Source organism: Miniopterus schreibersii, assembly GCF_964146895.1.
Source record: "Miniopterus schreibersii genome assembly, chromosome: 1".
In the NCBI taxonomy this organism is placed as follows: domain Eukaryota; kingdom Metazoa; phylum Chordata; class Mammalia; order Chiroptera; family Miniopteridae; genus Miniopterus; species Miniopterus schreibersii.
In genome coordinates this window covers 176,900,118-176,917,459 of record NC_138101.1, presented here as the reverse complement: position 1 = coordinate 176,917,459, position 17,342 = coordinate 176,900,118, and the positions used below count along the sequence as shown (strand labels likewise).

Sequence of the window (17,342 nt, the reverse complement as noted above, 5' to 3'; positions counted from 1 at the left end):
GGTGGCCCCTCCATGCTCCACCTGCCCAGGAGCTGGCTTGATGAGCACATTTTCTATTGCTCGTGATTAGAGGGCACAGGCACAGCTGTGTCACTGGAGCAGCGGTTAAAGCAGGGCACTGAAACCAGAAGGAGCTGAGTGGTTTCTCCAGACCACCCCCACCACATGGCTACGTGCAGACACCCTGAGGACCAGCATTCTGGGCGGGCAGGGTCTTAAATGTAAGCATTATGCGTGTCTCAAGGATCAATGGCTTCATGAGCAATCAACAGATTTCTTTCTTCCAACCCACTTTCAGTGTTGGACAAAGCTTTCCACACCCAGATACCCCTGGTGACCAGGCAGAGTGGCAGCTCCTCCCAGACCCTGTGGAGGCATTGTCCTAGACCAGGCTTAAAGTTCAAGTGTTTATCTGGTAATTTCCAGCAAATCAGTGTTTTGGTGAATTGGCCTGTTTCCAAACACAAAGGCACCTCTTAATAGCACCAAGTTTCCAGGGTGGCAAATACCAGCCCCAACATCTGTTTCCCAAGGAAAGATGACCATTAGAGAGACACTGAACTGCTGTTGTGAATTTGGTTAGAATATTTTCATAAAGTGCTACAACAGCAAGTGAGATGTACCAGTTTAGATGTTAAGGTTATGATTTTTATGGTTGCTTCCTAATTGCTTAACTCCAAAAGAAGAACTTTTTGCTTGTTTTTTGTTTGTTATTTATATGTTTTCTATTGTGACTATAGTCAGTATGGCTTACCTACACTAAGCATAGTGGGAGCTTTTTAAATGCTGCCTTCTTTCCTGCTGCTGATCTCCCGTGCCACCCTGAGCCCGTCATCCCCCATTCCGTTCTAGGACTTCCAGCTGGATGCTGCCGCAACCTACTGCAGAGCTGCCCGGCAGCTGGTGGAGAGGGAGAAATATAGTGAGATCCGACAGCTGCTCAAATGTGTCAGCGAGTCAGGCATGGCAGCCAAGAGTGACGGGGACACCATCCTCCTCAACTGCTTGGAAGCGTTCAAGAGAATTCCACCCCAGGTGCGCTTACTCCCACACCTCTTGGCTCCTCCCTGTATTTCAGTGTCTTCACATTCCTGTTTATATTTCTATTCCCCACAATGGACCTGAAACTCTACAAGATCCTTTTATATTTCTGACCCCTTGTAATAATGTAATAAAGGGTCTAATCAACCCTTCTCTGGAAAGAAAAGTCATGGTAATAACCTCATACGCAGAAGCTGGCCCTCAACAGCCATTTCTAATGTTGTTTGCACCTGAAAGTGTCTATGGATTGTTGGAGTTGAGCTTCTGTGATTGTGGAGGTGGGTCTGCAGATGGCCTTTGAAGCATGTTGCCTGTGAAACTATTCTCCTGTGAAAGAGCCACATCAGTTGTGAAGGCCAAGAACAGGCCTCTTGAGAGCTGTTCCTTCTCAAATTCCTAAGCTTAGTGTTATCATTAGATTTCTCTTGTTGCTCTTATGGCAGGAGTTGAGTTTATTAAAAAGAGTTGGGCAGGCATCTCCATCCTGCAGTCAGAAAAGCTGGGCTGAAACTGGACTGGGCCCCAGCTTTCACCTGGGGACTCTCCTCACTCTCATGACTGCTGTGTTTCTGCCCTGCACAGGAGCTGGAGCGCCTGATCCAGGCGATACACAACGATGACAACAAGGTGAGCAGACTGGTCTTCCTACCCTGGCGATGCTCATGACATCACCTAGGCTTACCTTGTCCTCTCTATTTCTTGCTCCCCATGACAGCTCCATTCACCCTGTATCTCAGCTTTCTCACTATCCAGAGGTGGAGCTGGGACCCAGAGAGGGGTGTAATAAGAGGGAACAGGTGGGAGATGCATGACCATTGACCACATGGCCATGGTCTTCCCATTTCTTTATCCCCGAGACAGACATGTCCTACTGCTGTTGAATCTTCATTTTCTGTGGAGGTCTTCTCTCAGACAGCCCTAGGAAGTCCCTCACTTCCATCATTAGGTGACTGATTGAATAAGGTACTCAGAGTGGGCAGGCATTTCTTTATTCTGTAAGGAAAAGCGTGTGCTCTACAGTAGGAAAAAAACACCCCACCCAACCCTTGATCAGCAAATACCTATTGGTGTCTCGTTCTCTGGAACCTGCCTTTCTCCTACAGCCTCAGAGCCCTTCCCTGTCAAGTAAGAAACGAGTGAACCTGCACTTCACTTTACTTTCGCAAGGAGGGCCAGCCAGAATAAATGTATTCCCAGCTGCCCCTGTCTGTGGCTCACAGCAGGCCCAATCCACGTGCTGTCCAGAGGAAGGCCTGCAGGCCAGGAGAGGCCTGGGAAAGCCCAGCCAGACTGCCATGGCCACTAACGGGAATGATCGGGCAGCTGAGAATGAAAAAAACTGGTGTCGGGCAAACAGCTTCTTACACAACCACAGAGCCGCTCCAGTGGCAGCATTGCTAATCCTGGAGTAGATTTTCAGGGCATTTTTTCATTTGAGGGGTTAAGGCAAATATGTTCTTAACATTTCTTTATTTCTGCAACATTCTGATGAGATCCTATGGAAAGGATGGAATTATGACATTCTGAAATATGGAAGATTACTTTTCTAGAATCAAAAAGAGAACCTGATAGCCAGGCTAGACACCCAGGTTCCCCGATTCCCAGACTGCATTCCTTTTCCAAGCCTTCAGTGAGCCTCCCACTCAACAAGACGGGGCTTTGTCCCTGGGAAAGTCCTGCACTAAAATCTAGACAGTCATTACTTTCCAGGGGTGTTTTTTTTCAGCAGCTGTTTTAACATACTTAGGTAATCTCAGGCCACAAAATCTTGCCAAAAAATAGGTTCATTCAGTTCCTATTCCAGCCTTTCTGGCAAAATGCCCTTTCTCCTGGTAGGAATTTTGCCTGCCAACTTGTGTTATATATTTAACATACATAGGTGCTAGGTGAAGCTGAAGGCCTGGGTGAGAACAGCATCATGGGGTGGCAGGCGGATACCCAAACAGCAGGACTGATCACTGCAGTGAGCTCAGAACATGCCAGACATCTAGCTGTAGGAAATGAACTGTAATTGAGCTTAAGAAAGAAAGACTTTAGTGACCAAGACAAGAAAGAATATGGAGCATTGAAACAAAGAGAGAAGGTCCCCTCCAGCTACCAGCAGGGACTATCACACCAGAAACTCAGCTTCTAGTGGAAGCTTAGGAGCCACTTGCGAGGACCTTGTTGGCTGGCCTGGAATACTGGCTAACCAGGGAGATGCTAGTGAGATCGGGACCAGGGGAGAAGGGGTTCTCATCTTCACCAAGCTGTGGATTCATGAGATCGAGGGTGTCCAGAGGGCAGGAGAGACACCCCTGTACCCAAAAACGGAACTTGCTCTGATCCAAAAAGCAAAAGTTAAACCTTTTCTAATTATGTTTATAAGTTTTATTCCCCAAATTTCCTGTTAAAAGATTTTAAATTCCGCAAGTTAATAACAGAAAAGTCAAGATGTAGGATCTATGTGCCCATTGTAGGAGATAGGGATAATTGTTCATTCAGCCATTCATTCACTTGATGCATACTTACTGAACGCCTGCTACATACCAGGCCCTGTGCTAGGCACCAGGAATGCAAGGGCAGAAAAAGCAGGCACTGTTCCTGCCCTCATGGATCTTAAAAGTCTAGTCAAGGAGACAGACACTGATCAGATAATCACCCAAATAACTAAAGTCACACATGTGGGCAGTGAAGCCAGGAAGAAGCAGGAGAGCCCAGGACAGTGAGGCGGAGGACCTCAGAGACCAAGGACAGAGGCCAGACTCTGCCTTCCTGCTTGCCTCCCTCTTTTTGAAATTCTTATTTGTAATAACTTTTTACACTATAAAATAACACAGTGTAGTAGCCTGATGTCCAGAATGTTTAACGAGTTGCTATAACATAGGGAAAGGTAAGAGCCCAGTGATGGATTCGCGGGCGAGAAGTGATAGCTTGTGCACCTGAGCTCCAGTGCAGCTCTGAGTATTTCTCGGTGATTCATGAGTGTTGTTTCCTTTCCCCGTCTCATACCCATTGCCAGGTTCAGGCCTACCTGACATGTTGCAAATTGCGTTCTGCCTATCTGATTGCTGTGAAGCAAGAACACTCGCGGGCCACGGTCCTCGTCCAGCAGGTGCAGCAGGCTGCCAAGAGCAGCGGGGACGCTGTAGTGCAAGACATCTGCACCCAGTGGCTTCTGACAAGTCACACCCGGGGTGCCCTTGGCTCAGGCTCCAGGAAGTGACCGTGGGCAGCGGGCCCTGGGAACTGTGGGACCGGAGCGATGGAGATGCTCTCCACCTCTTTCCTCCTGTGCAGTGAGACTTCCCTGGCTCTTCCCAGGTCGGAAAGAGCTGGGTTGGGCCCTCCTTGCCATCATGGGCAAGTACAGGGCCTTTCACGCAAGTGCCATGCTTCTCTAAGGTTGTGGACTCTGTGTGTGTTTGTCTCGAGATGACCAGTTCTTCCTACCTCAGAGTGAGTGCGTGCGTGTGCACGCCCCTGTGCACCCATGTTTACGCCTAAGCATTTCTGAACAAACGAAACTTCCCCTACTGAAAAGAGGCACTTTATTTAGACTTCTGCCGGTCTGAAAACCTTCCCTGCGTTTTGGTTCTTAACCCGGGTCATCCTGTTTGTGTACACAGTCCCGTCTGCGAGACATTCCAGTAGCTCCTCATGACTAGAAGGGTTTTATCGAGAATTATAGAGCAGCACCAGAAAGATGGCCTCCTTCCCCTCCCTTCCCTTCCCAGCACTCAGAGATGGCTTTGGGGCAAGGGCTACCTGTGGAATAAAACTGTTCCATGTCTCCTCTCAAAAGCACAAGGAGTTACCTTGAGTCTTTGGATGGTGGGCTAAACAGAAGGGTCCTCCCTCAGGTGCTGGCATCCGAAAACAGTTGGTGCACATTCAAGTGATCAGACCTAGAACCCTAGACACAAGCAGGAGGGGCACCACTGACTTCATCCAGCAGGGAAAGAAAGGCCAGCCTCTCCAAATGGGAATGCAGGGGTTTCTTACAAGCCCAGAACTGGCTTTTGTGACTATCGGTGCTGCAAAGTGAGAGGATGTGGCTCCCTCTGAGAGTCGGGAGAGATGGTAGCCAAGGTCCTAGAATGAACGGCTAGACTTTGCTATTTGAGTTAGCCTTCTCCGTGCCCTTCCAGTTGGTTAGGAAACCACTTCCTCTTCTCTCCTGCTTCTCTTCAGGACTGCAGGGCAGGTATGCAGGGACCTAGGGTCATTGAGAAGGCAGTGCCTTCTTTGTCTTAACAGAGGAGTCAAGGGTTTGCTTTGGAGGTGGGCCTGCAGACAAGAGTCAGACAAGGGAACAGTGAATAGGTCCCATCCAGTTGGTGAAAGCTGGTGATGTACTCCTTTAATATGGGCTTTTCTTCCCACCCGAGATGTGACAACGTTTTAGAAAGGGTCTGTCATGCTCAGTGACTTGGATTTGCAAATGAGAGGCACAAGAAAAGCTCTGCAGCTCTGAGCCTTGCAACAGCCAGAGCTCAACCTGTTGATCTCACATTTGCTGCAGAGACAAACAGGAACTAGAAGCGAAGTCAGTATCTCTGGTGCTTAGAATCCTGTGGATTTCCCTCTGAGCCAGGTTGTTGTTGTTTTTTATAGTAAAACAACTATTCTGGGCACCTGTCAGGTTCAAAGGTTTTTTCATGTTACAGAGCAGAAAGACTGCAAACAAAAGGCTAGATCCCTGTTGGGGGAAGTTTGACAAGTGGCTTTTCCTTCTTTGACTCATAGAATGCATCTGTCTCCCAGGAAGCATCGTTCCCTGGTATCTGCTTGCCCTTCTGAGTCTGCCCTTTTTGCACTGAACATAAGCACTTTATATGAATGGTCTGCACATTTTGCAGCCCTTAATTTGGGATGTTAAACCAGATTTTTCTGACTTTTTCCTCTAACTAGTTGAGCTATAAAATAGGCAACTGTTGAGTAGACTGACATAAGATGGGGCTAAAGGCCTCTGAGCATCACACTGTGGTCTCCAGCAAAACAAACAAACAACAAAACTAACGCATATGTTGAAGAGCTGAATGTTTTACTAGAAGCATCCATAATAAAGTCTCTGTCCTACCCGGTTCTTGGCTTCATGACCTCTTTGTACTGCCTTGCCCTCACCCTTCCCTTCCTTTTTGCCTCATGGTCTGTGTGGAGAGAGAAAGTGGTGGGAAAGATCAGATGGCCTTCCATTCTTGAACTTCTCTAAATGGTTCCCATTATAACTAATGATTTTATCTCAAGTTTCCTATGTGTTAAAAACTATTAGTGTACTCTCTACTACCAGAAGACTTTTTTTTTCTTCAGTTGCCTCAACAGTTATAAAACTTTGTAGATCTTTGCCAGTTGGGGTAGTGGGTGGAGATTGGTTACATATTCATCAGGTGCAGAAGATAAGTAAAAAGTCTCTCCCATCCCGGTCCTGTCAGCCCAGGCTCCTCCGAGAGGCCACCAGTATCAACAGTTTCTTGTGTATAGTTCCAGAGCTATTTTGTGCATAAACAGCAGTAATAACGAAAGTATCCCATGGTGAAGATATGCCACAACTATTTAACCAATCTCTACTAATGGACCTTTTAGGTCATTGCCATCTTTTGCCACTACAAATTATGCTGCAATGAATTATCTTGTCCAGAATATCCTGGGTCAAAGGAGATGCACACTTGGTAAGTGTTGCTAGTTCCCTCTCAAAGAGATCACAGCAATAAATGTCCCACCAGCTGTGTAGGACAGTGCCTGCTTTCCACACCCTTGCCTCAACAGTTATAAAACTTTGTAGGTCTTTGCCCGTGTGATGAATGAAAAATGGTATTTTGAAAATGGTATTTTAATGCTGCTTGTCATTTTTAAAATTCCATATCTTTAACATCAACCAAAATGTGAATCTTTGAAACCAAGTGTAGGGTCTTTGGGGAAAGTAGGACTCAAATTGTTTTTCTTGCCATCTTCTCAGAGCTCATGTTTGCAGTATGTTACTTGAGCCATAGACAGTAGCATTACTGCCACTATCTCCTTTTCCTAGAAACATGATCTCATCCAATTTCTCATCTTAAAAAAAACACACAAAGAAAAAGTAACGATAAAAGTACACCTGAAAACCACCTGGTGTAGACACTGCACAAAAGTGTGTCACGACAAAGAAAATTGGAACACTGTCTAATCTAGGCTAGAGGATCACTGACTATGTTTAGAAACCTGAGACACTCCAAAGTTACCAGATATCTTTGGCTGGAGCTTAAGCAAAGTAGATCAAATGCTATTAGGCTCTTTTCATAACCAAGCAACCAAACAGGAATGGTCACAGTATCCCTGAGGGAAATGGCCTTTTCTTGGTCTTCACCCTCTTCCACAGTAATAATGTTGCCCAACCCGTCCTTGAAGCTTCCAGTTCTTCTACAACAAAGTCACTCAACATCTGGTTACCGAATGGCGCCTGCGGTGGAGTGCTTCCAGGCTCCCTGTTTCCTCCTGTTGTTCCTGCTTGGGACCCTTCACCACCTCCACTCCCTACCCCACCCTCCAGTTTTCAGTTGTCAAAACCCTTTCTTCAAGACCATTTCAAGTGCCATCTCTACAAATTATTTGCTTCTCTGGCTATCATTTCTCTTTATTCCACTTAAAGTCTGGAATTCTTCAAGGCCCTCTCCATTCCCTCTTGACACCCCAAGACTCTCCCATACATCCCCATAGTTTCAGATTGAGTTCTAAACCCAGTCTGACTGCCTAAATTTTCCACATCAGACCTGCCTTTTGACTGCTTTCTGGAACTCACCCACATGGCTGACCTGCACCTGAAAAACATTAGCAAATGCAAAGTGTAACACATCCTAACCTACCATAAACTTGATCTTCCTTCAGTGGATACTAGTATTAGTTAATGTTATTACTATTGTGCATGCTGCCCAGGTTAGAAATGTCGGGGGTTTTCTCTATGGACTATTTCTTCCCCCTCCTCATTCAACAAACATTCAAGTACCTACCGTGCATTAAGCACATATCCCGTTGAAAGCCAAGTCCTGTCCTGCCTCCCAGTCAGAAGAACCTGATCTTTCCACTTCATCACCTCACTTCAGGTCCTTGTCACTTCCTCCCCTGACTGTCACAGAAGCCTCTTTTCTTCACAAACGTCTATCCAAAAGGTGCACCTCCAACCAGCTCCATATTAAATAATACTTCTGGAAGAATAAACAGACTTCTCTATAATCCTGAGGTATGGAAAGTCTTTTTAAGCAGATTCAAACCCCCAGAGTTCCTGAAACATTTAATTATTTTTATTATGGTTAAAATATACATGACAAAATTTACTCTTTTAACCCTTCTGTGTTGCTTAAAGCTCCCCTATTCTGCCCACTTGACAGTCAGTTTGTACTTGTTATTTGATTACCTGATAGACCATAAGTTTCTTGAGGGCAAGGATTGTCTCTTTGTCACCTTGAGTTATCTACAAATTATTTGTGCATTATTTACCAGTAAATAAAGATTTGTTGGATTAAATGATATAGACTGTAGTCTGTCCTGGATAAGAAATAGTTGAGAAAGTGAACATTTTGAAGTTACCTGTTTGAGTCTTTTTCCCAACTCAGTTTCTCAAGGTCAAATGGCTCATTTTTCACCTTCCACCCCACCCCCTTCTTTCCGTTTCCCAGAGGAGGCACATGCTTTGCCCCTTCTCAGCCCGCTGCCTGGACCACTTTTTCCCTCCTCTTCACCTGGTGACCCGTCCTTCGGGTCTTGCTTAAACACAGACCTCTTGGTCCGGGAAGGCTTCTCTGATCTCTTCCCCTACCCCAGGCTAAGATGGGCAGTTCTACCATGTGTCCTTGTAGCAAGGGCAGGAACAGGAAAGAGCCAAGGAGGGCAACAAACAGAAACAAACTCTGTCTTTGATGAAACTAGGAAACAACATAAGAGAAATACACAATATGAAGATTAAAAAATGGATTGACACCTCTTCTAATGTAGAAGTTGGAAAGGAAGGAAATATGAGTGGGATACAGGTAAGCTTGCTGGTTTAGAAGCAGAAAACTGAGGGAGTTTAGGCTGATGGCTTCATGTCATCTATGAAGTCAGAGGAAAAAGTCGCCTGTTGATGATTTAAGGGAGCCGGTGGGTTGAGTGGCTTGAGAGTGCGAGAGAACATGAACTAGCTGTTGTAAACTAGAGGCAGTTTCACTGTGAAGCTTTTGAAGTTTACCGGCCCCCTGTGAGCTGCTAGGAATTGCATTCTAGTGTGAGGGGGAGCCAAGTTGCAATCAGAAAGCATTTTTATGCAGGCATTGCTGCTAAAATTCCTAAAGAGATCTCAGAAGACCTTAAATTCCCGCTGCTCCCATTACTCATGGTGGTGGTTGTTTCTTCTCATTCTAGATCAACATCTACTTTTCTACCTAATTTTGTATCTGTAATTTTGTATTCTCTTCTTAAAGATGGTCTCACTAAATGTATACATTTTCCTAGATCCATCCTTAGCTACGGGAGAACAGGTGACTGGGCAGTGCCGAAAGCCCATTTGACGTTGATGACCAGTGCTCGAGAGTGGCTCCAGTCTGCCTGGTGGAGCGATTTTCTCCTGCAGCACTCTTGGCATATAGGAATCAGAAAGTTGGAGTCTCCCATGCTTGGCCTTTGCTAGACAGGGTGATAGGGTGGCCAGAGGGCTGGCAAGGGGAGAAGCTGGAAGAGTAGGAGGCTTGGTTGGAGTAGGATGGCAGGAGTTAAGATATCTGAGGAACAGCAAGTTCAGGTGATAAGGTACCTAGGTGTGGTCCTTGTCGTGGGAACAGGAGACTGAAGAGTAAATAGGTTCAGTGCTGAAGAGATCAGGGAACCAAGTCTGAGTGGACATGTAGCATCCTCCAAATTCTAGTGCTTTGGACGACCCATATAGACCCACAGTTATGCCATTCACTTCGTCTCCCTACAGTACCCTACAGTACATGTTATCTGAGTTGAGATAACTGTCTATTCATACCCTCTCAGATACTTTATGAGGCAAAATTATCACATGTTCAGTAAACACCCGATATTTCTTTAATTCCAGGTTGACATTAAACCTCTCTGGTCCAGGCACACGAAAGCGGCCTCTTTTCTTGGAAGTCCTGGGGGTGGACTCCCAGAACTATACGAGCAGTAATGCCCTTAGACCCAGGCAAGAAGGGCTCCTTCCCTTGGTCATGCACCTTAAAAAGCCCTACATTTCACAAAAATACATATGAATATAGTACATTTATTTAAATACACAAGAATATAGTAAATTTATTTAAGTGGACATCTCTGTTACTGAGGCTCTGGCACTAAGTTCTGACGTAACACTCACGGCCTCAACACCTGGTCTTGTGACTAACACCAGTTAAACCCGAGGGAAACACGGCTGGATGTCTTGACGACATCCAAATGCTTTGAAGGTGTGTAGATTGTGCTGCTACTTCTGAGTGCAGGAAGAATTTGAACAGAGGGAGCAATTACAGAGGAGAAAAGACAAGTTAACTTGTCAAATTCTTTCTCAGTGTGAGTGTAATAGATACTTGCATTAAAACAGGTATTGTTTTCAGTAGTGCTAAGTGTCTTTTTTCCTGTCTCCATATATTAATGTGTGTTTGCAACACTTTTAATGGAGGTTAAATAATAAATGGTTCATATTGCTTTAAAAGTGATAGCCATGTCATGTAGGTGTAGAGGAAATGTGCATGAAGCATGATATCCATCTTTACATTGGCAACTAAAGGGACATTGAGCATTAGAATCATAAATAGTTCTATTTTTATAAAAGTTTATAGAATTAAATTTTAAAAACTGAAAAATTCAGCTTTGTTGAAATAACTTTGATTTAAAATGTTGATATTGCCCAGCCGGGCATGGCTCAGTGGTTGAGCATTGGCCTAGGATCCAGGAGATGGAGTTTCGATTCCCCGTTAGGGCACATGCCGGGGTTGCGGGTTCAATCCCCAGTCGGGGGCGTGCAGGAGGCAGCCCATCAATGACTCTCATCACTGATGTTTCTTTCTCTCTCCCTCTCCCTTCCTCTCTCTGAAATCAATAAAGATATATTTAAAAAAATAAAAAATAAATAAGTAAAATATTGATATTCATAGCAATAATGTATTTTGCCTTTTATTTTCAATAAGTAATTTAAATATTTTAGAAGAATAGCTTAAGAAATTTAAAAATAATTTTTATTTTTACCTTTAATTTACATTTTTATGAAAATGTTTAAATTGCATATACTTTGAATATAATTACATCTTGTATTTTTTTTAATTCTTTAGTTAAGTAACTACTACCATTAGAACACAAAATATTGAATGATGACAGCAACATAATTAATGATTTTATTGAGTGGAAAGCCATGTGGAACAGAGCCACCCTCCCACTCCCATTCCTGCATTAGACTGTGATATGAACAAGAAATCAATTTTTCTTGTATTAAGCCACTAGCACTGTTTGTTACAGCAGTTAATCTACTCCTATCAGAACAAATTGTACGTCATGTTCTATGCTCTTCTTAGCTGATAGTTTTGGCTAAGAGATGGCATATATCTACCTATAGGAAAAATAGATTGTACATATAGATTAAAATTTGGATGAACACCTGTGAAAGTATGCCAAGACTATTTAGACTCTCTATTGAGATGTTAGTTCAGTTATCCCTGTGGATGCTGAAATTAACAGAAGATGACAAATCTTTGTGGTGGGGAAAAATATAATGAAACAGGTGTCAAAATTTCACTTTACAGATGAGGAAATTGAAGGTGATGAAAGTAGATTAGAAAGACATCTGCCTGGATCAGCAGTAATGGGGGAGAAAAGTAGGTTTTAAAAATGGTAGAATAAATGAAATACTGCCATTTGCGACAACATGGATGGATCTTGAGACTATCATGCTAAGTGAAATAAGTCAGATTGAAAAAGCCAAGAATCATATGATTTCACTCTTATGTGGAATATAAAACTAAAAGCAACAAATGAACAAACAGGACAAACAAACAAAAGCTCATGGACACAAATAACAGTGGTGGTTACCAGAGGGAAAGGGGGGTGAGGGGAGGTAGTAAAGGGTAAAGGGCATCAAATATTTGGTGACAGAAGATTTGACTTTGGATGGTAACCACACAATGCAATATACAGATGATGTATCATAGAATCGTACACTTCAAACCCGTGTCATTTTATTAGCAATTTTATATGGCTCAACATAATACTATTGCATCAGGACACAGACTTCAACAATTTATTGTCATGTAACAAGATGTCTCAAGGAGGGCAGCTCCAATCTTGGTTAATTCACTGACTCACTACTTTATCATCAGCAACTCAGGTTCCTTTTCAACTTTCCCTCTAATGTCCTAGCAGGTGAGCTCAGCTCCACACAGGACTAAATATAATTGTGGTAGATTTAGCCATGACAATGTCCAACAGAAGAAGACATAACATTTCTTCCTGTGTCTCACTTTTGGTCCATGAGAAAGCCCCTTCCAGAAGCTACCGGAGTAACTCCTTCCACATCCCCTGGGCCATGATTGAGGCACATGCCTTTTCCATAACCAGTCACTTGCAAGGGAAATGTGATCACCATGATTCCTTGGACCAGTGGTTCACAGCCCCAGTCTTCACATCAGAATCACCCTGAAATTTCAAATATATTTGCCCAAGAGTAGAATGATGAAATAGGAATCTCTGAAGTAAGACCTACACATTGACACTTTATATGTTTTAAAATACACCTAGGGTTGAGAGCACCGCAATAGTTTAATTAGTCATACACAGTGACAGTGGCAACCAACAATGTCTGCTAAAATTAGTAACTTTTTATTTCCAAGTAAAAGGTGAAAATATTCTGCTTTTTTTTTTAATATTCTGCTTTTTTAAAAATTGAAATATTATCTCCCAGGGGTAATCTCTCTTATGTGTTCATTGTATATGGTTTTAGATCTTTTTCTGCTTCTAGAGCTTTTATGTACTTATATATGTACCCATAGAAAAATATATGGTATCTTGTTATGTGTGTAATTTTTAAATACAAATCTTATTACCTGCGTGCATTCATCATTCTGCAATTCATCAACTTATCCAACAATATATGTGTTTATAGTTATTTGAAAAGTATTATTTTGGAGTAATTACTCCAAAAGCAAGTATACTTCTCCATTCTATAATTATACCAAAGATTGTTTTCTTTGATGGATGGACTTACAGGTTGTTTCCAATTTTTTGCTAGTACAAGAAATGTCTCCTTACACACATATGCTAATGTTATTGTGGATATTAAGAAGCAGAATTCCTGGGTAGAACTGGCTTCGCCATTTCTTCCACTCATGCCAGCAATATATAAAAATATCTCTTTTTTTTTAGATTTTTGCCAACATTTGCTAAGCTCTCTAATTTTTTGCCAATCTGATTGTTTCAATTTGCCGTTCCCTGCTCACTACTAATGTGTATTGGCCATTTTTATTTCATTTGCAAATGTTCTGTTTATATCTTTGCTAAGTACCCTGTTGGATACTATGTCTTGTTCTTATTGAGAACTAAAAGTACTTCATGTAATATGGGTATCACTCATTTGTCTGAAAGGCAGGTGCTGTGGTAAGCCTATCAGATTCCCGGCTTCAGAAATGAAGCACCCATTTCCCCAGCTGCTGGGCATATAAGTAGCTGACAGCTCTCAGCTGAGTATCTCTCTAGAACTTGACCTCACCAAAAAGAGCCACTTCACCCAGGTTATACACCCTCCCTGGAAATTGCTCACATCCAGTAACTTGTCAGTGCAGGGATACAAAAGCCAACCTTTCCTCAGTTCAGAACAACTAAGTTCCAGAGCTCCCTGTGGTATCAGGATCATGTAGGCCTTTGTTTTGACTGCACCGTTTTCCCGCTTGCCCTTGCCCAATCTTACTTCTATTACCCTCCCAAGAGTACACCCCACACACTTTCTGTATGCAAATGTCCACCTCAAGGTCTATTTCCCAAGATACCCGGCAATGAATTACAAGTATGTTCACCAGTATCACTTGGCTCTTAGCTTTATTTGTGGTGTTTTATAGATATAGCCCTCTTTTCTCATATGCTTTTTGCTTTCATGTCTTAAAAAGGCCTTCCCTCTTCTAAGGACTTAAAGATAGTCTCCTATATTTTCTTCTAATACTTTTACTTTTTTTTTTTTTTGGCTTTTTAATCCATCTAGTACTTGTTTTTATTAATAGTGTGAGATAGGGAATCTAACCTATGTTTTCCTTTGGATAGCTATTTGCCCCACACCGTTTACTGACTAGTGTATGTTATTCTCACTGATTTGAAATGCCATCCCTACAGCTGTCACATTCTTACATGACTCCCCCTCCCTTTCCGTAACTGAACGCTTCACACTGAGCATCTAACACAAGCCAAACCTGAGGTTCTTTAAATACTACAAATAAAAAATGCCTGCAGTATCTCTTCAGTAGTAGAAACCACAAGGTGTGAAGCTTGAGTTTTCAACAGCCAAGTTTCCTGCCACTTACTCTGAAGCAAAGTCTACAATCAGAGAAAGGCAAATGTCATAGGGAGGGGAGCATGGTGGTGCTTGATGCTTGAGTTCTAGTTATTTCTGAGCTACTTTCCTGCCCCACCCCATTTTTTAGACAGATCCTGCCTCAGGTTTATTTGTACAAATAGCACAAGAGGATAACAGCTCCATGCAGACAGCAGCCCAGGGGGTCACACTAGTCCTTCTGTCCTCATCAGCAGACAGAGGTCTCTACGATTGAGCCTTCATGGGGGCCTGGGAACCTTTGGGAGCCTGAGCCTGAGCCTGAACCTGAACCTGAACCTGAACCTGAACCTGAGCTGGAGCTGGTCATAGCCTGGGGCTTGCTTTGAGCCTTGGCCTTTGACTTTTGGCCAGCAGAGCCTGAGATAACTTGGTGATGTGAGCACGGGCACATTTCCCAAGCTTGGGGTGAGCAATGAAAGGCAAGTTGATTGAGCTCCTGGCTGCTGCCCTTTAGGATCTTGGGCTTTATAAGGGTCTTGATAGCCTTGGCCTGTGGCTCATGGCCTTGGTGTTGTTGGCCTGCATCTTCTTCGGGCCCTTCTTTTTTCTTCTTTTTTTTTTTTCTTTATTATTGAGAGCAGGTCCTTCTTGTGCTTTTTGGCAAAGCACGTGTTCCTCAGGAACTTGGGGTCTACCCCCTTGAAAGATTCATATCTTTGTGATCGGGATTTCTTGATGCCATTTTGGGGACTGGTTGTGCGTGATGTGGTTCTTGGAAGTGGCCGTACTGCACCAAAGCCCCTGGCTCTCAAAGCACCTGGGACCAGAAGAGAAAGAGCCCTTTCCCACTTTTCAGTTTCAACCCTCCCTTGAATTTATGAGCAAAATCTTTTATGGCTTTTGGCCTAAGCTTGCTCCAAGTGGGTGTCTGTCTTGTAACTAAAAGAGGCCAAAGACACAAGCTAGATTCTCCATGCCGAACACTGAGTTGAGTTAGACAAGGCCAGGTGCCAGCCAAGGTCGCCTGTGCAGTTAGGCATCACATAGGTAATCTGTGCTCTGGAACTGTTTGCCTCTTGACTTTCAAATGTCTCTTTTGTTTCCTTTTCCTTTAGTTTCCCAGACAAGTTTTATTTTGAGTAAATTTAGGCCAGTCTCAGTCGAGCCAAAGGGAAAGATTTTCCTCACCTGGATTAGGCTAGCTACGGGTTTCAGAGCATAACAGAAGCCGGGAATAGTGAAGGAGCAGCCCTGGGGCAGCTAGAGAAGCACCTCGTTGCAGAAAAATCTAGGATGACTATAATCTCTGAGCCCTTCTCATCCAGATCTTGCCTCCTGTTCCTAAGGGCCCTGTACCAGGCAGGAAGCCAGATCCACAGCACAAACAGACTTAAAGAGAAACTGCCTCTGTGGTCATGGGGAAATGACCCAGAATCACGATGACTCCGCCACCGGATTCCCAGTGTCATTTATGCTGGGCTAAGGCCTTTCTTCCCCTTGCTTGGTAGTTAACTTGGGGCAAGTCTCTTCTGGAAACATAATGAGAGGCCAAGCTGGCACTTGTTCCTTGCACAGGCTGAGCAGACTAGACAACACTCTCGGTGTTGGACAGGCAGCTAGCTATCCAGAAGCAAGACGAAGCCAGAGCATGAGATGGTTCCCAAGGAGCAGTGCTGAGGGAGGCTGAGTCCTGTGGGAGAGCCTGACGCCATAAGAAATGACAGAGTCTAGAATCTAAACAAGGGTGACAACTATTGTTCAATATTTTGAAAATGTCAACAACAGGTAAAATCAATACCCACAATTTTTTTTTTCTTTTTGGCATTCTTTGCTCCTTAGCTCTCATATATTTGGTGTCACTACTCTTACATGTAAGTGCATCCAACAATTTGAGATAAAATAGAAAACTTCAGATTTAAAAGTTTCCCTGGCCAAAAACTTCTTTAAATGAGGTTAGGACATACGATTAGAAGTAAGCACCCCAGCCCTGCACTACTTGGATTCGGCTGAGCTGTGCCACTCGTCAAGGAGGGCAGAAAATGATGCATACTTCAAGTAGGGCTGTTCTTCAGGAAGGAAGGCAATCTACAATATGGAAGTTATGATTAGCAGAGTAGAATTGGGGCAATTTCTGTGTTTTCCAGAAATTACGGTTAGAAGATAATGCAGGGAATGCTCCCCAACCCTAAAACTCAAGGGAAAAAAATTTCCCACCAAACACCGCAAACTTAAATTCAGTCCTCAGCCCCCCTGAAGTTCCTAAGGCCATGAAGCTCTGGGGAAGCAAAGTTCTTCCCTCTTGGGCTCCAGATTCTCACTCAGATTGCTTTCCTCCTGGCATTTACAGACCCGAGGAGCCTACATGCAAACTCCTGCCTTGGCCCCGAGTTCCAGGCCCTGCTATCTTACTCTTCCCCAGCCCCTGTACTCCAGACTGAGGCTATGAGCACCCTGCCCCACCAATTGACCCCACGGTATCTGTGTATCTTAGCAAACATACAAGAGGTTTTTCAGATTTCAGATATTTGACACAAATCAAGAATAGAATGACCTTTATTAAGCCAATCACACTAGCGAGTAGTCTGGCAAACATGAAAAGTTATAAAATGTAATAGTCCAAAGGGTTCCAAACACACATAATATAAGGATTCCATATATTCAAGGAACAATCTTTTGAATGTGATAGCATTCTGTTCTCTCTGGGGGGAAAAAAACTTCTATAGAGAGAAGATTCCAATTGAATAAACATGACTGTATTTGAATGTGTGGAAGTGGAAGAACCCAGCCTTGTGAGCAGGTTTGCTCAAAAACCCTATGCTCCCAGTACCAATACCAGCCTGTTGCCCAGATG

At 43.6% G+C, this 17,342-nt stretch overlaps 1 protein-coding gene across 4 annotated transcripts in view; it reads left to right on the top strand.

The window, feature by feature from the left end:
* ZFYVE26 (zinc finger FYVE-type containing 26) overlaps positions 1-17,342 on the top strand; it is an 80,619-nt gene that overhangs the window by 54,484 nt on the left and 8,793 nt on the right. For 2 of the 4 annotated variants that reach the window (XM_081154550.1, XM_081154548.1), the window contains 2 exons: positions 853-1,035; positions 1,624-1,668. In XM_081154550.1, coding sequence (XP_081010676.1) covers positions 853-1,035; positions 1,624-1,668 — 228 coding nt within the window. Of the gene's footprint in view, positions 1-852; positions 1,036-1,623; positions 1,669-4,042; positions 6,108-17,342 lie in introns of those variants that run through there. The other 2 variants (XM_081154551.1, XM_081154549.1) reach the window with 2 other exon arrangements.